General features: G+C 35.3%; 1 protein-coding gene and 1 long non-coding RNA gene across 4 annotated transcripts in view; both read right to left on the bottom strand.

Annotated features, from left to right (window-relative positions):
• Positions 1–26,917, bottom strand: part of LOC132681763 (butyrophilin subfamily 1 member A1-like) — a 97,908-nt gene that overhangs the window by 40,576 nt on the left and 30,415 nt on the right. For all 3 annotated transcript variants that reach the window (XM_060636544.3, XM_060636546.3, XM_060636545.3), the window contains one exon: positions 22,461–22,574. In XM_060636544.3, the coding sequence (XP_060492527.2) occupies positions 22,461–22,574 (114 nt within the window). The remainder of the gene's footprint in view (positions 1–22,460; positions 22,575–26,917) is intronic.
• On the bottom strand, positions 14,529–18,794 carry LOC132681764 (uncharacterized). Its single transcript, XR_009611232.3, has 2 exons — positions 17,134–18,794; positions 14,529–16,905 (listed from the first exon to the last, which is right to left on the bottom strand). It is a non-coding gene; the product is annotated as an uncharacterized LOC132681764 (long non-coding RNA).

The following is a 26,917-nucleotide window of genomic DNA, read 5'->3' as shown; positions in this document are numbered from 1 at the left end:
TATACACAATATAACTGACCAATAAGTTAGAATAATAGTCATAAGATTAATCGCTAGGCTTGAAAAAAGCATAGAAGACAACAAAGAATCTATTGCTGCAAAGATCAAGGAACTAAAAAACATAGTCATGACAAATTTAAAAATGCTCTAATGAGGTAAAAAATAAACTAGAGGGGGTCACAGTGAAAATTGAAGAGACAGAGGGAAGAATAGGTGAAAAATAAGATAAAATTATGGAAAAAAAGTTGAAGTTGAAAGAAAGAAACAGAACAATATCCATATCATAGGAGTTCCAGAAGAAGAGAAAGAAAGGGGCCAACGGTTTGCTTGAAGAAATCATAGCTGAGAACTTCCCAAATCTGGGTAAAGACACAGACATTGAAATCCAGGAGTCACAGAGAATTACCTTCAGAAGTAACCTGAATCGATATTCTGCATGATGTATCATAGTGAAACAGGAAAAATACAAAGACAGAATATTCTGAAAGCAGTTAGGGATAAACAGGCCTTAACCTACAAGAGTAGACACATAAGGATAGTAGCAGACCTATCTGCTGAAATTTGGTAATCCAGAAAAGAGTGGCAGGAAATTTTCAATGTGATGAATAGGAAAAATATGCAACCAAGAATCCTTTATCCAGCAAGCATGTCATTCGGAATAGAAGGAGATATAAAGGATTTCCCAAAAACTGAAGGAATCCATCACCACTAAACCAGCCTTACAAAAGATAATAAGGGGGATTCTCTGAGTGTTGCAAAGACTACAAAGGACCAGAGATATCACTACAACCATGAAACCTACAAATAATACAATGAATCTAAACCCATATTTTTCTATAATAACACTGAATGTAAATGAATTAAATGCTTGAATCAAAAGACACAGGGTATGAGAATGGATTAAAAAAAAAAAAAAACAGACTCATCTATTTGCTGTCTACAAGAGACCCATTTTAAGACCTGAGGACACCATGAGATTGAAAGTGACTGGATAGAGACCATCTATCAAGCTACTGGAAGTCTAAAGAAAGCTGGAGTAGCCATATTTATATCAGACAAAATAGATTTTAAACTGAAGAGTGTAAAAAGAGATGAAGAAAGGCATTATATAATCATCACAGGGCCTAGCCATCAAGAGGGGCTAAAAGTATACATGTCTATGCACAAAATTCAGGAACACCCAAATATATAAAACAATCACAAACATAAACAATCTTATTGGTAAGAATGTGGTAGTTGCAGGGGACTGTAATACTCCACTTACAACAATGGACAGATCATCTAGACAGAAAATCCGTAAAGAAACAATATCCCTGAATGATACACTGGGCCAGATGGACTTTACAGATATATTTAGTATTTTCTTTCTAAAACATCAGAATATACATTTTTCTCCAGTGCACACAGAACATTCTCCAAGATACATCACATACTGGGTCACAAAACAGCCCTCATAAATACAAAAGAATTGATATCATACTGTGGACACTTCAGATCACAATGCTATCAAACTTGAAATCAACCACAGGAAAAAGTTTGGAATTAAAGAAGTCTAAATTTGGAAATTAAAGAAGAAATTTAAAAAATATATGGAAACAAATGAAAATGAAAACACAACAAGCCAAACCCTTTGGGATGCAGCAAAGGCAGTCCTAACAGAAAAATATATTTCAATCCAGGCCTATCTCAAGAAATAAGAAAATCCCAAAAGCAAAATCTAACAGCACACATAAAAGAACTAGAAGCAGAACAACAAAGAGCCCCAAAGCCAACAGAAGAAGAGAAATAATAAAGATCAGAGCAGAAATAAACAATATAGAATTCCCCCAACCCCAAACAAAACAAAACAAAAACAAAAACAAACAAACAAAAACAGTAGAACAGATCAATGAAACTAAAGAGTTGTGTTTTTTTTTAAATAATAAAGAAAATTGATAAACCCCTAGCCAGCCTTCTCAAAAAGGAGAGAGAGGACCTAAATAGATAAAATTATGAATTTATCACAACCAATTTCTCATAAATACAAGCATTTATCAGAGAATACTATGAAAAATCATATGCCAACAAACAGGACAACCTGAAAGAAATGGACAAATTCTGAGACACCCACACACTATCAAAACTTAAATGGGAAGAAATAGAAAATTTGAACAGACCCATACCTAGTGAAGAAATTGAATGAGTTGTCAAAATATTTCCTGACAAAGAAAATCCTGGGCCAGATGGCTTTCCCTGGGGAATTCTATCAGAACTTTAAAGCAAATTATTCCTACCCTACTCAAGTTGTTTCAAAAAACAGAAATGGAAAGAAAACTTCTGGACTCATTCTATGAAGCCAGCATTATCTTGATTCCTCAACCAGACAGACACCACACATAAAAAGAGAAATACAGACCAATATCTCTAATGAACATACATGCAAAAATTCTCAACAAGATACTAGCAAATCAAAGTCAACAGTATAAAAAAAGAATTATTCACCATGATAAAATGGGTTGCATTCCTGGGCTGCAGGGCTGGTTTAATATTCAAAAATCAATCAATGTGATAGACCACATTAATAAAAGAAAGGATAAGAACCATATAATCCTGTTAATAGACGCAGAAAAAAATTTTGGCAAAATACAACATCCCTTCTTAATAAAACCCCTCAAAAAATCAGAATAGAAGAAACATACTTAAACATAAAAAAATATGAAAATCCCACAGCTAATATTATCCTTATTGGGAAAAAACGGAGAGCTTACCCTGAGATCAGGAACACGTCAGGGATGTCCACTGTCATCACTGTTGCTTAACACAATGTGAGAAGTCCGATCATCAACAATCAGACAACAAAAGAAAATAAAGGCATAAAAATTGGCAAAGATGATGTAAAACTTTCACTTTTTGCAGACCACATTATACTCTATACCAGGAACTGATACAGGAATTCAGCAAAGTCTCAGGGTACAAAATCAATGTACAGAAATCAGTTGCATTTTTATACATCAATAACGAAGCAATAGAAAGAGAATTAAAGAAACTGATCTTATTTACAATTGAATCAAGAACCATAAAATACCTAGGAATAAACCTAAACAAAAATGTAAAAGTCCTGTATGCTGAAAACTTTTTAAGTCTTATGAATAAAATCGAAGAGAACCAAAAGAAATTGATGAAAATTTCATGCTCATGGGTTAGAAGAATAAATATTATTAAAATGTCAATACTACCTAAGCAATCTACACATTCAATACAATCCCAATCAAAATTGCACCAGCATTCTTCTCGAAGCTAGAATGAACACTCCCAAAATTTGTATGGAACCAGAAAAGACCCAGATAGCCAAAGTAATATTGAAGAAGAAAACCAAAGAAGGAGGCATCACAATCCCAGACTTTAACCTTGACTACAAAGTTGCAATCATCAAGGCAGTATGATATTGGCACAAAAACACATAGACCAATGGAATAGAATAGAGATCCCAGAATTGGACCCAAAAATGTATGACTAATCTTGCCAAAGCAGGAAAGAGCATCCAATGGGAAGAAATACAGTCTTTTTAGCAAATGGTGCTGTGAGAACTGGACAGCAACACACAGAAGGATGAAACTGGACCACTTACTTTTTTTTTTTAATTTTTTTTAATGTTTATTTATTTTTGAGACAGAAAGAGACAGAGCATGAACAGGGGAGGGGCAGAGAGAGAGGGAGACACAGAATCTGAAGCAGGCTCCAGGCTCTGAGCTGTCAGCACAGAGTCCGACGCGGGGCTCGAACTCACGGACCGCGAGATCGTGACCTGAGCCGAAGTCAGCCCCTTAACCGACTGAGCCACCCAGGCGCCCCGAAACTGGACCACTTTCTTACACCATACACAAACAAACTCAAATTGGATGAAAGACCTAAATGTGAGACAAGAAACCATCAATAGCCAAGAAAAGAAAACAGGCAACAACCTCTTTGACTTCAGCAACAGCAATTTCTTACTCGACACATCTCCAAAGATGAGGGGATTAAATGTAAAAATGAACTATTGGGACCTCATGAAGATAAAAAAGATTCTGCACTGCAAAAGGATCAAATCAAAAAGTAAAAGGGAAACTACGAAATAGGAAAAGATATTTGCAAAGGCATATCAGATAAAGGGTTAGTATACAAAATCTATAAGGAACTTATCAAACTCCACACCCAAAAAACAAATAATCCAGTGAATAAATGGGCAGAAGACATGAATAGATACTTTTCCAAAGAAGACATCCAGATGGCCAGCACACACATGAAAAGATGCTCAACGTCACTCATCATCAGGGAAATACAAATTAAAGCCACACTGAGATACCACCTCACATGGGTCAGAGTGGCTAAAATGAACAAATCAGGAAGCTACAGATGTTTGTGAGGGTGTGGAGAAATGGGAATCCTCTTGAATTGTAAGAGAGAATGCAAACTTGTGTAGCTGCTCTGGAAAACACTGTGGAGGTTCCTCAAAAAATTAAAAATAGATCTATCCTATGACCCAGAACTGTCACTACTAAGAATTTACCCAAGGGATACAGGAGTGCTGATGCATAGGGCCACGCATACCCTAATGTTTGTGGCCAAATTATGGAAAGAGCATAAATATCCATCAAGAGATGAATGGATAAACAGAATGCGGTTTACATATACAATGGAATACTACTTAGCAATGATAAAGAATGAAATCATGCCATTTTTAGCAATATGCATGGGACTGGAAGGTATTATACTGAGTGAAATAAGTCAGTCAGAGAAGGACAGATATCACATGTTTTCACTCATATGTGGATCTTGGGAACTTTAACAGAAGACTATGGGAATGGGATGGGGAAAAATAGTTACAGAGAGGGAGGTAAGCAAACCACAAGAGACTCTTAAATACACAGAACAAACTGAGGGCAGATGAGAAGGTGGGGAGAGGGTAAATGGGTAATGGACATTGAGGATGGCACTTGTTGGGATGAGCACTTGGTGTTGTATGTAAGCCAATTTGACAATAAATTATATTTGTAAAAAAAATAAATATAAAGGAACCTCTTAGTTAAAAAAAACAGTAATAGTAGGGGGCTTTAACACCCCACTTACTTCAAGGGACAAAACACCCAAGCAGATTAATCAATAAGGAAACAATGGTTTTGAATGACACACTGGACCAGATGGGCTTAACAGATATATGCAGAGCATTTCATCCTAGAGGAGCACAATATACATTTTTTTTTTCAAGTGCACATGGGATATTCCCCAGAATAGTTCACAAATCAGGCATCAGGAGGACAACATGATTGAGATCACTCCTGTGCATCTTTTCTGACCCCAATGCTATGAGACTTGAAGTAAACACACACACACACACACACACACACACACACACACACACACACAGTGGAAAGACCACAAATATATGGAGGTTGAAGAACGTGGTTTTAAAGAATGAATGGGTCCAAAAGGAAATCAAAATAGAAAGAAAAATACGTGGAAAGAAATGAAAATAAAAACACAATGCTCCACAACTTTAAGGATATGGCAAATATGGTTCCAAAGGAAGTGTAGAACAATACCTACCTCAAGAAGGAAGAAACATCTCAAATAAAAAACCTAACCTTACACTTAAAGTGGCCAAAAAGAAAAAAAGGAAAAAAAAAAAGGAAAACAAAGCCTAAAGCCAACAGAAGGAAAGTAGTAATGAAAATTTAAACGGAAATAAATGATACAGAAACAAACAAACAAAACAGTAGAAGAGATCAATGAAACCAGGAGCAGGATCTACAAATACTACTACTACTACTACTACTACTACTACTAATAAAATTGATAAACACATAGCCAGACGTATCAAAAAGATAAGAGAAAGAATACAAGTAAATGAAATGATAAATGAGAGGAGAGATATCAACCAACACTACAGAAACACAAACAAGTATGACAGCATATTATGAAAAATATATATTCCAGTGAATTGGACAACTAGGAAGAAGTGGATAAAACCCAAAAAACATATAACCTACTAAGACAGAAACAGGAAGAAAGAGAAAACTTGAACAGATGAATAACCAGCAAAGACATTAAATTCCTAATAAAAATTCTACCCACAAACAAAAGCCCAGGGGCAGATGGCTTGACAGGGGCAGATGGCTTAAACAGTTAAAGAAGAATTAATACCCATTCTTCTCATACTATTCCAAAAATTACTAATTGGAAAAAAAACCTCTCAAATTCATTCTATGAGGTCAGCATTACCCTGACACCAAAATCAGATGAAGTATCCACTAAAAAAAGGGGAGAACTACAGGCAAATATCCCTAATGAACATGGATGCAAAAATTCTCAAGAAAACACCAGAAAATGGAATCAAACACTATATCAAACAACCATTAACAGAGACCAAGTGGTATTTATTCCTGTGGTACAAGGATGCTACAATATTCACAAATCAATCAATGTGATACAGTACCTCAATAAAAGAAAGGAATTACATATATGATTCTCTCAATGGATTTGGGAAAAAAAAACATTTATCAAAGTATAAACTCTTGATTTAAAAAACCTCAACAAGATAGGTATAGAGAGAACATACATAAGCAACAACAAAAATAACAAAAAAGCCATATATTATCTATGGTCAAGAACAAGACAAGGATATTGACTCTCATCACTGTTACTTAACATAATACTGGAAGTCCTAGCATCAGCAATCAGACAATACAAAAAAAAAAAAAAAAAGAATCTAAATACATAAGGCAGATGTCAAACTTACACTATTTGCAGATTTCATGTTACAGAAATTTCAAAATTCTCCACCAAAATATTACTATAACTAATACAGTAATCCTGTAAAGTCAAAGGATACACAATGTATAGAAATCAGTTGTATTATTAACATAACAAAAATGAAGCAGCTAAAGACAAATTAAAGAATCAATCCTATTTCTATTGCACCCAACATTATAAAATACCTAGAAATAAATCTGCTAAAGAGGTAAATCATCTGTACACTGAAAAGTATAAAATTCTGATGAAATAAATTGAAGAGAACACAAAGAGGAGATGGAAATAAAAATCTATGCTCATAGATTGAAGGAAAAAATAATGTTAAAATGTCTATGCCACCTAAAGCAATCTGCACATGTAAAGCAATCCCTATCAAAATACTACCCACATTTTTCATAGAGCTAGAACAAATAATCCTAGCATTTGTATGGAACCACAAAGTGCCCCAATAGACCAAGCAATCTTGAAAAAGAAAAGCAAAGCTGGAGGCATTGCAATTCCAGGTTTCAAGTTATCTTACAAAGCTGTGGTGATCAATACAGTATGGTACTGGCACCAACAGAAGCCAATAGATCAATAGAACAGAACAGATAACCCAGTAATAGACCCACAACTATATGATGAACTAAACTTAGACAAAGCAGGAAAGAATATCCAGTGAATTAAAGACAATCACTTGTAAAAATGGTGTTGGAAAAACTGTAAAACAATGAGCAAAGAAGGAAAGTGGTCCCCTTTGTTCCACCATACACCATCCATTTGAAAGTAAATTAAAAATGGATGAAAGACATAAATGTTAGAGAGGAAATCATTAAAATCCTAGAGGAGGAAATAGGCAGTAACCTCTTTGCAAATAACATATCTTATAAAGGGTTAGTATCAAAAAATATATATAAAGAGTCTATAAAGCTCAAACTCACAAATCAAAAATTCATTTAGAATATGGGCACAAGGTATTAAAAGACATTTTTCCAAAGAACACATACAGATGACCAAATGATACATGAAAAGATGCTCAACATCACTCATCATCAGGGAAATACAATTCAAAACAATGAGATATCTCCTCATACCAGTCAGAGTAGCTAAACTTAACAACACAGGAAACAACAGGTGTTGGTGAGGATGAGGAGAAAGGGGAAGTCTCTTACACTTTCGTGGTTCTTCAAACTGGACCAGTCACTCTGGAGAACAATATGGAGGTTCCTGAAAAAGTTAAAAGAGAACTACCCTACCCTAACATCCAGCAATTGCACTACTAGGTATTTACCCAAAGAGTATAAAAATGCATATATCTGTATCTATATCTATATCTATATCTATATCTATATCTATATCTATATCTATATCTATATCTATATCATCTATATCTACATCTATATCTATATCTATATCTATATCTATATATATAATCTATATCTATCTATATCTTTCTGTCTGTGAAAGACAAATATCATATGAATTCACTCATATGTGGAATTTAAGAAATAACAAATGAATACGAAGGCGTAAAGAGAAAAACACCAAGAAACAGATTCTTGCCTGTTAAAAACATCCAATGGTGGGCAACAATAGATGATGGGGATTTAGGAGGGCACTAGTTGTGATGATTATAGGGTGTTGAGTGTAAGTGTTCAGTCACTAAACTTCACTTGTGAACTAAATTTACTCTGTATGTTCACTAATTTGTATTTAACAGAAAACGTGGAAAGAAAAGAAAAAAATTGTTTTAGCTATTCATTTTTTGTTTTTGTTTTTGTTTTTTGGTGTGTGTGTGTGTGTGTGTGTGTGTGTGTGTGTGTGGTTCCAAAAAATTTTTAAGAATGTTTTTTTCTAGTTCTGTGAATAAAAATATTGCTACTTTGGGATTACATTGAATCCCTAGATTGTTATATACAATGGACATTTAACAACATTAATACTTCCAATTCAAGAGCACTATATACATATTTATATTTATTTGTGTCTCCTTCAACTTCTTTCATCAATGTCTTATAGTTTTCGGAATATAGGTATTTCATGTCCTTGGTTAAATTTATTTCTAGGTATTTACATTTTTTTGGCATTTTACTCTTTTTGATTCAATTCTAAATGATTGTTTTCTTAATTTTTCTTTCTGATAGTTAATGATTAGTGTATAGAAATGAATCTTATTTATTTATATTGGTTTTATACCTTCCATCTTTACTGAATTTAATTGATACTTCTAATTGTTTATGTTTGGTTGGTTGATTTGTGTGTGTGTGTGTGTGTGTGTGTGTGTGTGTGTGTGTGTGTGTGTAGGCTTTAGGGTCATCTATGTAGTTTTATTTCATTGTCAAATAATGATGATTTTCCTTTTTTTTCTAATTTAGATGTTATTGATTTTTCTTCTTTAAATCTCTGCATAGAATTTCCAATATTATATTCTAAAAATCTGGAGAATGGACATACTTGTCTTGTTCCAATCTTAGAGGAAGAACTTCCAGCCTTTCCCAATTGTGATGCCAGCTGTGCATTCTCAAAAAAACAAAGTTACCTAACTTCTAAATGAGCTAGAAAAGGAAAGTATGACAAAATTCTACTAGAAAAAAAGAAATAAAGATTAGAGCAGAAAGAAATGAAATAGAGACAAAAATTGATAATAATGAAACCAAGAGCTAATTCTTTGAAAAGGTAAACAAAATTCGTAAATCTATAGCCAGGATCATCAAGGAAAAAAAATAGAAGATAAATACATAAAAATAAAAGAGAAAAAATCAACACAACAGGTATACAAAGAATTTTAAGAAAATATTTTAAAAAATATATGCAAACATTAGACAACTTTAAAAAATAGCTAAATTCCTAGAAAAATACAATCTTCCAAAACGCAACCAGGAAAAAAAAATAGAAAATGTGAACAATCTACTGAGTAATACTGAAATTGAATTAGTAATTTAAAAACTTTTAACAAACAAACGTGCAAGACTAAATTGCTTCACAGGTAAATTCTACCGGACATCTAAAGAAGCATTAATACTTATTCCTCTCCAAGTATTCCAAAAAATAGAATAGGAAAGAAAACTTCCAAATTCATTCTATGAGGACAGCATTACCACAATACCAAAACCAAAGATATGACCAAAAAGAGAGAGAGAGAGACAGAGAGAGAGAGAGAGGAGAGAGAGAGAGAAAGGAGACAGAGAGGAAACTACAGGCAAATATCTGATGAACATGCATGAAAAACTTCAAAACAAAAATATTAGCAAACCAAATTCAAAAATACATTAAAAAATATTGCTAACCCTGATCAAGTAGGATTTATTCCATGGAGGTAAAGGTATTTCACTGTTCACAAACCAATCAATTTGATAAATTCCATCAATAAGAGAAAGGATTAAAAAAAACATGATTATCTCAATGAGGCAGAAAAGGATTTGCCAAATTACAACCTTCCATCCTGATAACTCTCAACAAATGGGTTTAGAAGGAAAATAACTCAACCTAATAACTGTGATATATTAAAAATTCAATCTAGCATCATACATAAATATCAAAAATTGAAAGCTTTCCCTCTAAGATCAGGAAGAAGACAAGGATATCCAGTGTCACCACTTTCATTCAATATAGTAGTACTGAAATCCTAGCTGCCACAATTAGACAAGAAAGCAAGAAAGCAAGAGCAAGCAAAAGAAAGAAGGAAAGAAAGAAAGAGAGAGAGAGAGAGAGAGAGAGAGAGAGAGAAAGGAGGAAAGAGAAAGAAAATTAACAAAGGACATTCAAACTGCAAATGACACAAACAAATGGAAAAAATATGCCAATATCATTTATTGGAAGAATTTACATCTTTAGATGTCCATCCTACGTAAAGCAACCCACAACCCACAGGTTCAGTACAATTCCATCAAAATACCAATAACACCTTTTAAGAGAACTTGAACAAATAATACTAAAACTTATATGTAATCACACACACACACACACACACACACACACACACACACAAACCTTGATTAGCTAATGAAACTTGGTAAAGAAGAACAAAGTTGATGGAATCATAATCACAGATTTAATGATAGACTACAAACTGCATTAATCACGACAGTATAGTAATGACACAAAAATAGCTCAGTGGAATAGGATACAGAACACAGAAATAAACCCACATTTACATAGTCAAACTATGACAAATAAGGTGAGAATATATAATGGGAAAACAAATCTTTCCAATAAGTGGCATTGAGAAAACTGGACAGGTACATGGGAAAGAATGAAGCTGAGCCACTTTCTTTCACTACACACAAAAATACAATACACATGGATTGAAGACCTAAATGTGAGACCTGAAATCATAAAATTCTAAAAGAAAACATACGTGGTAATCTCTAGGATACTACTATTAGCATCATATTTATGAACTTGTCGCCTCAGGCAAGAGAAACAATAACAAAAATAAACTATTGGGACTACACTAAGATATAAAACTTTTCAACAGAAAAGGAACCCATTAACAAAATATAAAGGCAAACCCATGAATGGGAGAAGATATTTACAAATAATATATCCAATAAGGGGTTAATATGCAAATACGTGAAGAATTTATATAACACCAACAAAACGAATAAAAAACTTATTAAAAAATGGGCAGAGGATCTGAATAGACATTTTTCCAAAGGAAAAAAAAAAACAGTTGGTCAACATACACATGACAATATGGTCAAAATCACTAATCATAAACAAATTGCAAATCAAAAACACAATGAGATATCACCTGCACCTGTTGGAATAGCAAGTTTCCAAAAGACAAGAAATAACACATAGTGATGAGGATGTAGAGGAAAGGGGACTCTCATGCATTGTTGGTGGAAATGTAAACTGGTGTAATCACTGTAGAAAACAGTATGGAGTTTTTGCAAAAATGTAAAAATTGAAATACAATATGATCCAGAAATGCACCACTGGGTATTTACCTCCCAAGATGGAAACACTATTTTTTTTAAATTTATTTCACATCTTTATTTAGATTCCAGTTAGTTGAAATACAGTGTAATATTGGTTTCAGGAGTAGAATTTAGTGAATGATAACTTATTCCTCATCGCAACCAGCACCACTCATTTAATTCATCTGCCCTCTGATCTCCCTTCCAGGAACCCTTAGTTTGTTCTCTACTTAAAGGTCTGTTTTATGATTTGTCTTTCTCTCCCCCACACTCTATATTCATTTGTTTTATTTCTTAAATTCCACATATGAGTGAAATCATATGTTTTTTGTCTCTCTCTGACTTATTTCACATTGCATAAGGATCTAATAGCTACATCTGCCACTTTCCAAATGGCAAAGATTTCATTCTTTTTTACTGCCAAGTAATATTCCATTATATATATATATATATATATATATATATATATATATATATATATTTCACATCTCATTATCCGTTCATCAGTCAATGGGAATTTGAGCTATTTGCATAATTTCGTTGTTGTAAATAATGTTTATATACATATCAGGTGCATGAATCCCTTCAAGTCAGTATTTTTGTATCTGTTGGGTAAATACGTAGTAATGCAATGGCTGGATTGTATGCTAGTTCTATTTTCAACTTTCTGACAAAGCTCCACACTATCTTCCAGAGTGCTTTCACAAGTTTGCATTCCGCTAACAGTGTAAGAGGGTTCCCCTTTCTTCACATCCTTGTGAACATCTGTTGTTTCCTGTGTTACTTTTGTCATTCTGACTGGTCTGACTACTCATTGTAGTTTTGATTTGTATTTTTTGGAAAAAAATATATATATATTTATATTGTTTGCCCATTTTTAACAGAATTATTATTTTTCTTGGTTGTTGAGGTTGATAAGTTCTATTTTAGATGATAACCCTTTACCGGATATGTCATTTGCAAATATTTCCCCCATGTCTGAAGGTTGCCTTTTTGTTTTCTTCATTTTTCTTCATTGAGCAGAAGTTTTTTTTAACTTGATAATGTTCCAATAGTTTGTTTTGTTTTTTTTTTTACTTTTGTTTCCCTTGTCTCTGAAGACATATCTAGTAAGAAGTTGCAATGGCTAATGTCAAAGATGCTACTGCCTGTGTTCTCCGATAGGATTTTTTTAAAAGTTTATTTATTTTTGAGACAGAGAGAGACAGAGCATGAACAGGGGAGGGTCAGAGAGAGAGGGAGACACAGAATCTGAAGCAGGTTCCAGGCTCTGAGCTGTCAGCACAGAGCCCGACGCGGGGCTCGAACTCACAGACCGTGAGATCATGACCTGAGCTGAAGTCGGAAGCTCAACCGACTGAGCCACCCAGGTGCCCCCTCCTATAGGATTTTAATGATTTCCTCTCTAATATTTAAGTCTTTCATCCATTTTGAATTTATTTTTGTGTATGCTGTAACAGAGTGGGCAGTTTTCTTCTTTTGCCAGTTGCTTTCCAATTTTCCCAACACCATTTGTACAAGAGACTGTCTTTTTTTCCCCATTGGGTATTCTTTCCTGCTTTGTTGAAGTTTAGTTGGCCATATAAATTGTGGGTCCATTTCTGTGTTTCCTTTTATTTTCCATTGTTCTATGTGTCTGTTTTTATGACAATACCATAGAGTCTTGATCATTACAGCTTTGCAATATCACTTGACATCTCGAATTGTGATGTCTCCAGATTTTCTTTTTATTTTCAAGATTGTTTTTGCTATTCCAGGTCTTTTGTGGTACCATAAAATTTTAGCAATGTTTGTTCTTTCTCTCTGAAAAATTCTGGTGGTATTTGATAGTATTTACATTAAATATGGTGATCGCTTTGGGTAGTGTAGATATTTTTACAATATTTGTTCTTCCAATTCAGGATCAATAAAGGTTTTTCCCTTTGTGTGTGTGTGTGTGTGTGTGTGTGTGTGTGTGTGTGTGTGTGTATGTGTGTCGTTGCATGTGACCTTCATTTTATTTTATAAGTGTATTATAGTTTTCAGAGTGCAGATATTTTACCTCTTTGGTTAGGTTTATTCCTAGGTATCTTTTTGGTTTTAGTGCCTAGATCTTTTGGGATCCCATTGTAAATGGGATCGATTCCATGATTTCTCTTTCTGCTGTTTCATTATTGGTGTATAGAATTAGAACACAATTCTTTATGTTGATTTTGCACTCTGCAACTTTACTGAATTTGTATACCAGTTTAGATATTTTTGATGGAATATTTTGGATTTTCTACATATAGCATCATGTTGCCTGCAAATAGTGAAAGTTTGACTTCTTCATTGTCAATTTGGAGGCCTTATATGTCTATTTGTTGTCTAATACGTTAGGCTGGAATTTCCAGTAGCATGTTAAATAAGAGTGGTGAAAGTGGATGCTCCTGTCTTCCTCCTCATCATGGAGGAAAAACTCTCAGTTTTGCCCTATATCACATGGCATTAACTGTCTTTTGTTTATGGCCTTTATGATGTTGAGGCATGTTTCCAACATCTATACTTTATTTATTTTTTGTTTGTTTGTTTTTTAAGAATGGAGGCTGTACTTTCAAAAATACTTTTTCTGCATCTATTTAGGGTAATGTATGGTTCCTATCTTTATTTAGTATAATGTTGTGTATCCTGTTGATGGATTTTGCAAACACTGAACCACTCTTTTCCCAGGAAAATATCTTGGTGAATAATTATTTTAATGTACGGTTGGATTCAGTTTGTTAGTATCTTGTTGAGGTGTATTGGTTTGTAATTGTCCTTTTTTGTGAGATCATTGTCTTGTTTTGGTATTAAAAATAATACTGGCCTCATAGAATGAGTTTGGAAGTTTTCCGTCCATTTATTTTTTTCTTTTTTTTTTTTTTGAAACAGCTTGAGATTAGTAGATATTAAGTCATCTTTACATGTTTGGTGTAATTCCTCTGTGAAGCCTCTTGCTCTGGGCTTTGGTTTGTTTGGAGATTTTTGACTAAAGATTCAATTTCTTTGCTGATTATTGATCTATTCACGTTTTCTATTTCTTTCTAAGTTTTGGTAGTTTATATGTTTATACGAATTTATCAGTTTCTTCCAAATTTCCCAGTGTGTTGGCATACAATTTTTCATAACATTCTCTTATGATTGTTTGTATTTCTGTACTGTTGGTTGTGATTTCTCCTCTCTTATTTGTGATTTTATTTATTGATAAGTAAATATTTCTCTTTGATATGTCTGGCTAGGGGCTTATCAATTTTATTAATTTTTCAACCAGCTCATCTGTTCTACAGTATTTTTTATGTATTTGTTTCTTTCTTTACTTATTTTTGTTTCTCTGTCATTTATTTCTGCTCTAATCTTTATTATTCCCTCTTTCTGCTGCCTTTAGGTATCATTTGTTGTTCTTTTTCTAGCTTCTTCATTTGTAAATTTAGTTTGCATATTTGAGATTTCTCTTGCTTCTTGAAGCAGGCCTTTATTACTCTATACTTCCCCCTTATGACTGATTTTTCTTCATCCCAAAGGCTTTGGACCATTGTCTTTTCATTACCATTTGTTTTCATGTATTTTTTTTATATATCTTATTTAATTCCTGGTTGAACCATACATTCCTTAGTAGGATGTCCTTTACCCTCCATGTATTTTTGGTGTTTCCAAATGTTTTCTTGTGGATGACCTCAAGTTTCATAACATTGTCATCAGACAATAAGCATGTTATAATCTCAACCTTTTCCTAAATAATGTGGAAGCTGTTTCTTTCTTTCTTTTTTTTCTTTTTTTTTTTTTTTTTTTACCTAGTATGTGATCTATTCTGGAGAATGCCCATGTGCACTTGAAATGAAAAATATTTTGTTCCTTTAGGATGAAATGTTCTGCATATATCTGTTAAGTCCATCAGTGTGTCATTCATAGTCATTGTTTACTTCTTGATTTTCTGCTTAGTTGACCTGTCTGCTCCTGTAAGTGGGGTGTTAAAGTTCTCTACTCTTATTGGATTATTATCAAATAATTCCTTTATATGTGTTAATTGTTTTGTATATTTGGTTCCCCCATTTGGGGGGCATGAATATTTACAATTGTCAGATCTTCTTATTAGATAGTCTCCTTTATTTTGATATAATACTCTTCCTCATCTCATGTTATAGTCTTTGGTTCAAAACATAGTGTGTCTGTTAATAGTATCGCTATTCCATCTTTCTTTTGACATCCATTTATGTGGTATATGTTTCTGCATCCCCTCACTTTCAATCTGCTGGTATCTTGACATATAAAATGAGTCTCTTGTAGGCAGCATAAATGTGTCTTTTTTTTAATCCACTTTGACACACTATGTCTATTGATTGGATCATCACCTTTTGATTACAGTCTGATTAATTTTTTTCAGAGTAATTATTGATAGAAAGGAATTTAATGCCTTCTAAATGCCATTTCCCATTGTTTTGGTAAATTTTCTCTGTTCTTTTCTAGTCCTATTCCTACTCAAAGAGTCCCCTTTAATAATTCTTGCAGATGATTTAGTGGGCAAGAACTCCTTTAGGTTTTGTTTTTCTGGGAAACTCTTTATCTCTTTTTGTCTTCTGAATAATATCCTTGCTGGATAGCAAACTATTATCTTCAGATTTTTCCCATTCATCAAATTGGATATATTTTGTAACCCTTTTTTCCCTTTCCAAGTTTCTGTGGAAAGAACTGCTACTAACATTAATCATCTTCTCTTGTGAGTTAGGGGCTTCTTTTATCTTTCTGCTTTCCGGATTTTTCTTTATCTCTATGTTTTGCAAGTTTAGATAAAATATGTCATGGTGTTCACCTGCTTTTGTTGATTTTGATGGGAGTTCTCTGTGTGTCCTCAATTAGAAAATCTATTTTCTTGATTGAGGAAGTCTTGAGCAGTAATTGCCTCAAATAAACCTTCTTCCACCTTTTCTCTCTCTTCTTCTGGGACTCCTATGATACAAATTATTTCATTTCATGGAATCACTGAGTTCCATAAGTCTACTTTCATTAGCCAAGATTTTGCTTTCCATCTTTTGATCAGCTTTTTATTTTCCATAATTCTATCTTCTCTGTCACTTATTTGTTCCTGTTTCTTCTATTCCTCTGGTCATTGAATCCAGTTAGTTTTGAATATTGGGTATTACATTTATAATTTTGGCCTGATTAGTTTTAAGCCCTTTTATCACTTTGAGTAATGGACTCTTTGGTGTCTTCAATGTTTTTCTCAATTACAGCTAGTATTCTTATAGTTTCTTTAAATTCTGAATCAGGGGGCACCTGGGTGGCTTGGTCGGTTGGGCGTCCGACTTCGGCTCAGGTCATGATCTCACGGTCTGTGAGTTCGAGCCCCGCGTCAGCCTCTGTGCTGACAGCTCAGAGCCTGGAGCCTGTTTCGGATTCTGTGTCTCCCTCTCTCTCTGACCCTCCCCCGTTCATGCTCTGTCTCTCTCTGTCTCAAAAATAAATAAACGTTAAAAAAAATTTAAATTCTGAATCAGGCATATTGCTTATATCTGTTTCAAGTAGATAATTTACCATGACCTTTTATTGTTCTTCTTTTTGGGGGATGGGGGGGATAAATTGCTCCATCTTGACATTTTGTCTGTCTTCTGTGTGTTTGTAAAGACTGTTATGATGGGTGCTCCTAAGAGTAATGGCTTTATGAAGAACAGGTCATATAATATCCAGAGCCTGTAGCTTCATGGTATATCTATGGTGTGTGCAGAAGACAATCTGCTGCTATGTTATGGATGCTCTATCCCTGCTGAGTTTCTCCTTGCCTGGTGTGCAGTGTGTATGGATCCTGGCAGCAGAGAGGTGAATTTTAACTAGGTGTGCTCTAATCAGCTTGTTAATAAAGACCTGGTTCTATTCCCATTATACTTGAAGCTTTGTACAAGTCTGTGATTGGTTGAAGTGGTGCATGTGAGGAATTCTGCTGGTCTTCTGGGGAGGGTACATCTTGTGCTAGTCCTTCAGCACACCTGCTGGAGAAAAGCAGTACCAGCATAGTGTAGGACAGCAGGGCTGGATTTAAGTAATTGAAGCAGCCCATGTTGGCACTGTGCTATTTACTGAAGGTAGTTTATGCTGAAGGAAAGGGAAGGGAAGGGAAATTACTCCTCCAGCTCCTTTGTCCCCAGACTGGGGATTCTTGTTTGGAGGCTGTCAGGGAACCCCTACCAGAAGAGCAGATAATTTCCCCTTTTGTGTCATTTTTGTTTTCAGATTGCAGTTTTCACAGTGTGTCTGGTTTTATTGTGTGACTGGAGAAACACAGTGCACTTTGGATTCTACCCAAGCCAAACTGGCTGTTTTAAAACTGTAAACATTAGGGACCTGGTGTGGTGAGGATGAGAGCCAGGATTTTAGGGGAGGGTCCAACTGCACTATATTTGATACAGATTTGACCTAGAAGGGTGGTATCAGCATATTGCAGGTATGTGGGCTTTGGAGCAAAATGCACTGAAGAGTCAGTGTCCAGATTAGGCACACTTGGTCAGTGTCTCTGAGCCTATGCTGAAGGGTGGAAGAGGGAAGTGTTTCTCATTTTTTTTGTCCCTGGAGATACAATGCCACCATGCCACCTCATTCAGATGCACTCCAATAAAGGAAAACTGTTTCTCCTAGTGTGTCTTAGTTGGTCTACAGTTCATGTCATCTGCTCCCAGTTACCTGCCTGTTTTCTCTACTGGAGCACTGCAGCACCCTCAGAGCTCCATACCAGCCAGGCCACAAAACTCCAACATTCTAATTTTTGCAACCTGCTGGTTACAAATACTCCTCAAAATCAGCCTTTTATTTTCCCAATTGCTTTGTAGATATGTTTTCATTTGTGATTCCCCTGTGTACTCTTCTCTCTCCCCTCTCTCCAGGAACAGGTTGCCCTCAGTTCCAAAACACCAGTGATCAGTTTCTCCACCAAAACAAGTCTCCTCACCTCCTACTTCCACAATGCGGCCTCCTCTCTCCCTCTAGTAGTGCAATTAGTTCTGTCAGTCCTCAGGTTGATTTGCTGGGTATTCAGAATGATTTGATACATATCTGGCTGTGTTTAAAGGACAAGACAAGCTTAGGGTCCTCCTAATATTGGTCATCATAGCTCTTCCCCTTACTGGGAGAGAATAATCTCTGTCTTGGAATACTTTGGAAAGAGTGTTTATTGCCTCCCTAAGGACAAAATTCCCTTCAGGTGCCAACCAAAGGTCTTTTATCAGTGGGTTGGGTGGTTCAATTCTGGAACAGGGAAGGGGAGCCACACTGATTGGGTTCTCTAAGACTTCGAGTTTTGAATCTCAGCCCAGTCCTGAGGATATGCAGGAGGACTGTGGAGGAGGGCAAGCTGACAGCCCATACTATTCTATAAGGGCTTTCTGAACAGTGTGGGTTGAGGTACCTGGTCTGGGGATAGGAGATTGAGGTATTGCCATTTTACCTTCCAACACCAACCCGGTGGGCTTCGGAGAGCAGCACAGCAGCCCCCAGTGTAGATTGAACCCACTTACAACAAACTCCACCCCTCAGTGCCTGGCAATTGCTTATCTACTGCAGCAAGACTGACTGATCCAATGCACCTGGCCTCTCCTCCAGACCAGCACAGCCACTGTTTCCAGACACCAACAGGTAACAGTTTCTTTCTTTCTTTTATTTTCTTATTTTTTATTTTATTTTATTTTATTTTATTTTATTTTATTTTATTTTTCTTCCCTCTTCTTTTATTTTTTGTTCCCCTTTTGGAAACAAGCTTATAGTTTCTAATTTATTTTTGGACAATTCATAGATAGATAGATAGATAGATGATAATGAGATCAGGCATTTTTATCTTATTCTTATTCCACTTTTTTTAATCTTTCATCATCTTCTTTATTTTCCATTCTCATTTTCTAATCTTAGGCTTGCAGTTTTTGGTTCTCTGTTGGTTAGCTTTTTCCTTCTTTCAATTTTCTCTTTTTATAGCATCAGGCTCCTTCCACCCCTTTTCTCCCCTACCCGCATAGTGTTACTTTAAGAAACAAATCAAAGGACAGCAGATTTACATTCAAAAAACTCCACCACTATTAAAAAACAAAAACAAAAAAAAAAAAAAAAACAAAAAAAAAAAAACAAGGAGGAGCTCTGCAGAGGGCAGACAAGTTGGATAGAGCAGCCAAAATGCAACAACAGAGTGCATCCAACACACACCAAAAACGCTTTCTGAAGGGCCAGGCCCTTGACAATGTATGACTCCTTTTTAATATAGTTGTACTCTCAGGTACAGGACATATAACAAGGTTTTAAACATGAAAAAGACAGAAACTTAACCAAAATGACAAAACGAGGAAGTCTCCCCAAGAAAGTTCAAGAAGAAATCACATGCTGCAAATAGCTCAAAACATATATAAACAATATTTCTGAACAACAATTTAGAATAACAGTCACAAGACTAATACCTGGCCTTGAAAAAAAGCATAGAAGACACAAGATAAACTCTTGCTGCAGAGATCGCAGACCTAAGAACTATTCACAATGAATTAAAAATGCTATATCTGAGATGCAAAGTAAATTAGATACAGTGACAATGAGATGCAAGAAACGAAGATAATAGGTGACATAGAAGAAAAAATCTTGTAAAATAATGGAGCTGAAAAGTGGGAAAGGAAATTACTAGATCATAGGGGAGAATTAAACTACAAGTGTTTCCGTAAAATGAAACAATATCTGTATCATAAGAGTCCCAGGAGAAGAAAAGTGAAAGGGGAAGAAAGTTTATTTGAACAATTTGTAGCTGAGAACATCCCAAATCTGAGGATGGGAATAGGCATTCAAGTCCCAGACATATAGAGATCTCCCTTCAAAATCAACAAAACACATCAACACCATGATATATCATTATAAAAATGATAAAATACAAAGAAAATAATTCTGAAAGTCGATAATGAAACTATGTCTCTGAATGATATATTGGACTAGATAGACTTAACAGGTATATTCAGAACATTCCATCCTAACTTAGAAGAATACACATTCTTATTGAGTGCACATAGAACATTCTCCAAAACAGATCACATACTGAGTCACAAAACAGCCCTCAACAGGTACAAGAAGACTGAGACCATACCATGCACATTATCATACCAGAACGCTGTGAAACTTGAAATCAACTACAAGAAAAATTTGGAGTGCTCCAAATATATGGAGGATAATGAACATCCTACTAATGAATAAATGGGTTAACAAATAAATTAAATACAAAATTTAAAAAAAAATACATAGAATATCATTTGCTTTTGTAAAAAAATAATAATAAAATAACAAACACATGGAAGCATATGACAACAAAAACACGTAAGTCCAAACCCTTTGGGATGCAGCAAAGGCAGTCCTAAGAGGAAAATCCATTGCAATTCAGGCCTACCTCAAGAGGCAAGAAAGGTCCCAAATACAGAAATTAACTTTCCACCTAAAGGAGAAATAAAAAGAGCAAAAAATACAGCCCAAAGCTAGCAGAAGAAGGGAAATAAAGATTAGAGCAGATATAAATGATATAGAATTTATAAAAATAGAAAAGACCAATGAAACTAAGTACAGGTTTTTGGAAAGAATAAACAAAATTGATAACCCTCTAGCCAGACTTCTCAAAAAGAAAAAGAGATAGGACTCATGAAATTACAAATGGAATCACGAATGGAAGAGCAAAAAGTACAAACACCACAGAAATACAAACAGTTATAAAAGAATCCTTTAAAAAATGATATGTCAATAAAGTGTACAATCTAGAAGAATGGACAAGTGTGTAGACACTCACATCGTACAAAAACTGTAACAGGAAGAAATTGAAAATTTGAACAGACCCATAATCAGCAAATAAATTGAATCAGTTATGAAAAATCTCCCAACAAATAAGAGTCCTTGGCCATATGGCTTCCCAGGGGAATTATACCAGGTACTTAAACAGGGTTAATACCTATTCTTCTCAAACTGTTCCAAAAAAATAGAAACTGAAGGAAAGCTTCTAAACTCATTCCATGAAGCCAGCATTCCCTTGATTTCAAAACCAAAGATGCCGATAAAAAAGCAGAATTACTGGCCAATATCCCTGATGAACCTGGATGCAAAAATTCTCAACATGATACTAGCAAGTCAAATTCAACAGTACATTAAAAGAATTATTCAACATGATCAGGTGGTATTCATTCCTTGGCTGCAGGACTGGTTCAATATTTGCAAATCAATCAATGTGATACACCACATTAATACAAGAAAGTATAAGAACCATATGATCCTGCCAGTAGATGCAGAAAAAAGGCATTTCACAAAATACACCATCTTTTTTGATAAAAATCGTTAAGAATTTTAGGATAGAGAGAAAATACCTTAACATCTTAAAAACCGTATATGAAAGAACCACAGCTAATATCATCCTCAATGGGGAAAAATTGAAAGCCTTTCCCCCCCTAAGATCTGGAACACCCCAGAGATGTCCACTCTCACCAATGCTTTTCAGCATAGTACTGGAAGTCCTAGTATCAGCATTCAGAGAACAAAACAACGTAAAAGGCATCCAAATTGACAAAGAAATCAAACTTTCATTCTTCACAGGTGACATTATACTCTACATGGAAAACCTGAAAGATTCCACCAAAAACCTGCTAGAACTGATATATTAATTCAGCAAAGTCACAGGATATAAAATCAATGTATGTAAATCAGTTGCATTTCTATATCCCAGTAATGAAGCAACCTAAAGAGGTATACATATATACACAAATTGTTCACAAAATAAAGGCAATCGTCCCCCCCCCTTTTTTTTTCACTTACCTTTGGATTTTCTAGCACGCACAAGTAGAAGACAGATGGTTGCACCAACAGCTAGGAGTAACAGGACAAGAGTAAGCCACATTGCCCAAAGAGAGTCCTTGGGGAACAAGGCATCTGAAAAATAGAAATTGTCTCACTTAGCATCCAGCTTGGCATCAGTGGATTTGAGTTCTGGGAACAAATTCCAATATATTTTCTTTTATATGAGATTATTAGCAATTGCATATATTCTAAGCCTCACCTACCCCTCCCTGCAAATCTAAGGAATTTTTGAATCTTAAAGGGGCTTCAGCTTCTTTTTTTGTTCCTAAGGTATGGAGACTCACAGGTTTATTTTATAAATTATCACAATGTTTTAATATGCTGAAAACATACAAATAATTCATCAGATATCCATATACACACAATCAAGATTTACCAACATTAACGTTATGAGAAGTAGGGAGACCCTAAGTTCCTTTGTCCCTCAAACACAGCAGTATTAAAGCCAGAAGTCTTGGAATTCCGGGAATTCAGGCTACAGAATGACAAAAAACATCTCTAGGGGACCACGGGGACAACCTGTAGGGTCATAGGTGGATGATTGCTAGTTGGGAGTGATAAAATAGGCAGCATAAGCATGGAGGGGAGGGATCCCCTTCTGTAGAGAGACAAAAGGAAGAAAAAGAGAAGCTGTAGAAGTGTAGGATTGTATTTGGACAAGAGCAAAACCTCTCTGGACCACAGACAGGAAAATGAACAAACAGAGAAGGAAACAATTTCTATCACAAACAAGGGTTGTGGGACTTTCTCCAGACTGAGGCCTGCCACCCCAGCGTGGTAGAGAGAGCCTACCCCAGGTTTGTTATTGAGGTCAGAGGTGCAGTTGGACAGAGCAGTCCACTCCCTTGAGTGCTATGGGAAGAAGGCATATAGCCTGTCCAAGAAGAAAAGACCTTGAGGATGCCTTTCAGCCAGAGACCCTTTGTCAGGTGACTGGGCAGAGTGGTGCAGAGAGTGTACTGGGGCACACAGGGTGGAATCTTGTAAGACATTGGATTTGAATCACATCCAAATGCCTAGGAAGCATGGGAGACTGTATAGTGGGACAAACCAGCCTGCTCATGTCCATGTGTCACTGTTTAATACAACATGAACAGTGTGGTTTCGGACACCTAGTCAGGGAAGGACAGACTGGAGTGTCACCATTTTTATCCCCATTATCAACAAGGTGGAGCTTCAGGGAACAGGACAGCAGGCTCAAAGTGGTGGCAGGAGTGGCCCACCAAAAACCATGCCCCTTGGTGCCTGGTAATTACAAGATTGACACTGACCTAACCAGATAGCCCCTCCTCCAGAACAGCACAGCCACTGGTTCCAAGGCACCATCAGATATCAGTCCCACAGTTTTGCATTTTCTAATTGATTCTTGGTCAATTTTTTTTACACATGTGTGTGTAAGTGTAAATCCAAAGGAAACACTTTGTTTCCTTTCTTCCTCTTTTTTCTTCCTTTCTCTACCCTGGATGTTGGTTTGTTTAAGTGACCATTTTTAACCTATGTTTTTCTCTGTCTCCTTTATTTCTTCTCTCTCTCTCTCTCTGTGTGTGTGTGTGTGTGTGTGTGTGTGTGTCTCTCTCTCTCTCTTTCCGGATTAAGCTGTATAGTTTCTCTAATTTTCTGCCTGGAATTTTTTTTTCCATTTATTTCCCCCCATCCCTGTCATTTCTCTCTTTGTACAGGATAAGTCTTCTTCCACTATCTTCCCATTTTTAAATTTTTTCCAGGGTTTCTTTAATGAACAAATCAAAGCACACCTTGTGGAAGGTCCAAACCATCACTACGAGTAGGGAGATAAAACAACCAAAGTCACAACAACAGAGAGCATATAACACACTCTGAAAACATCTCCTGAAGGGCCAGGACCTGAAGAGTGTATGAGTCCTTTTTAGTATAGTGCTATCAGGTGCAGGGAACATAGCAAGCTATTAAAACATATAAAGGACAGAAAACTAGCCAAAATGATGAAATGGAAGAAATGTCATCTAAAGAAATGCCAGGAAGAAATGACAGCTAGATAATTGCTCAAAACAGATAAAAATAATATATCTGATCAAGAATTTAGAGTAATTGTCATAATATTAGTAGCTGGGCTTGAAAAAAAAAACATAGAAGACAGAAGAGGATCTATTGCCACAGAGAGAAAGGAATTAAGAAATAGTCATGATGAATTAAGAAATGTTGTAATTGAGGTGCAAAATTAACTAGATGCTGTGACAGTGAGGATGGAGGAAGGAGAGGGGAGAATAAGTGAAATAGAAGACAAAATTATGGAAATGATGGAGCTGAGAAAAAAAAGACAGATCAAAAAACACTAGACCATAAGGAGAGAATTAGAGAACTAAGTTATTCAATGAAACATAATATCTATGTCATAGGAGTTTCAGAAGAAGATAGAGAAAAAGGAGCAGAAGGTTTACTTGAACAAATTATATCTGAGAACTTCCCTAATCTGGAATTTAAATCCAGGAGGTACAGAGAACGCCCTTCAGATTCAAAAAGAATATGTCTTCACCACAGTATATAAGAATGAAACTGGCAAAATGCAAAGATAAAGAGAGAATTCTGAAAGCAGTAGGGGAAAAAAGGTCCTTAGCCTACAGTGGTAGACACATAAGTTTAGTAGAAGACCTGTCCAATGAAATTTGGCAGACCAGAAGTGAATGGCAGGAAAATTCAATGTGGTAAATAGGAAAAATATGCAGCCAAGAGTCATTTATCCAGCAAGGCTTTCATTCAGAATAGGAGAGATAAATGCTTTCCCAGGCAAACAAAGTTGAAGGAGTTCATGACCACTGAACCAGCCCTGTAAGAGATCCTAAGGGGAACTCTGTGAGTGAATGCTACAATGCTACAAGCGAGCAGAGACGTCATCACAAGCATGAAACTTACAGATAACACAATGACACTAAATACCAGTCTTCCAATAATAACTGAATGTAAATGCAATAAATGCCCCGATAAAAAGGCATGGACTATTAGAATGGATAAAAAACCAGGATCCATCTATATGTGGTCTACAAGAGACCGATTTTAGACCTGAGGACAGTTTAAGATTGAAAATGAAGGGATAGAGAACCATCTATTATGCTACTGGGAGTCAAAACAAATCTATAGCAGCCATAGTTATGTCAGACAAACTAGATTTTAAATTAAAGGCTGTAACAAGAGATAAAGAAGGGTATTATCATAATTACAGAGTCTACCCATCAAGAAGAGCTAACAATTGTAAATGTTTATGCCCCCAACTTGATTAAATCCAAATATATAACTAAAATAATCACAAATATAAGGAACCTTATTGATAAGAAAACATTAATTTCAGGGGGCTTTAATACTCCACTTAGAGCAATGGGGAGATCATCTAGGCAGAAAATCTATAAAAAACAATGGCCTTGAATGATACACTGGACCACATGGACTTGACAGATATATTCAGAACTTTTCATCCAAAAGCAGCAGAATAAAAAATTCCTTTTGAGTGCACATGGAATATTCTCTGAGATGGATCACATACTGGGGCACAAAACAGCTCTAAATAAATATAGAAGAATTGAGATCATACCACCCATGTTTTCAGATCATACCACTATGAAACCTGAAATCAACCACAGGAAAAATTTCGAAACCTCCATATGCATGGAGGATAGCAAACATCCTACTAAAGAACTAATGGGTCAACCAGGCAATTAAAGAAGAATTTTTTTAAAAATATATATGGAAGCAAATGAAAATGAAAACACAACAGTCCAAACTGTTTGGGATGCAGCAAAGGCAGTCCCAAGAGGAAAATACATTGCAATCTGTCCTATCTCAAGAAACAAGAAAAATCCCAAATACAAAATCTAACAGCACACCTAAAGGAACTAGAAGCAGAAAAAAAAGAATCCCTAAAGCCAGAAAAGAATAGAAGTAATAAATATTATTGCAGTTATAAACAATACAGGATGAAAAAAAAAAAGAAAAAAAGAAAGAAAAAAAAAATCAATTAATCTAAGAGCTGGGTCTTTTAAAGAAAAAACAAAATTGATAAACTCTAGCTAGACTTATCAAACAGAAAAGAGAGAGAACTCAAATAGTTAAAATCATGAATGAAAGAGGAGAGATCACAATTAACACCAAATAAATACAAACAATTATTAGAGAATAGTAGGCAAAACTATATGCCAACAAACTGGACAAACAGGATACCCACACACTACCAAACTCAAATGGGAAGAAATAGACAATTATAACATATCCAAAACCAGTGAAAAAATTGAATCATTTATCAAAAGTCTCCCAACAAATTAGAGTCCTGTCCAGATGGTTTTCAAGAACTCTGCCAGACATTAAGGTTAATACTTATTCTTATAAACCTGGTTCAGAAAATATAAATGGAAGGAAAGCTTCCAAACTCATTCTATGACGTCAGCATT

The sequence above is a fragment of the Panthera onca genome, chromosome A1 (assembly GCF_046562875.1).
Source record: "Panthera onca isolate mPanOnc1 chromosome A1, mPanOnc1 haplotype 2, whole genome shotgun sequence".
Taxonomy (NCBI): Eukaryota; Metazoa; Chordata; class Mammalia; order Carnivora; family Felidae; genus Panthera; species Panthera onca.
Note: the sequence above shows the minus strand (reverse complement) of the source record. Positions and strands in the feature narration are given on the sequence as shown.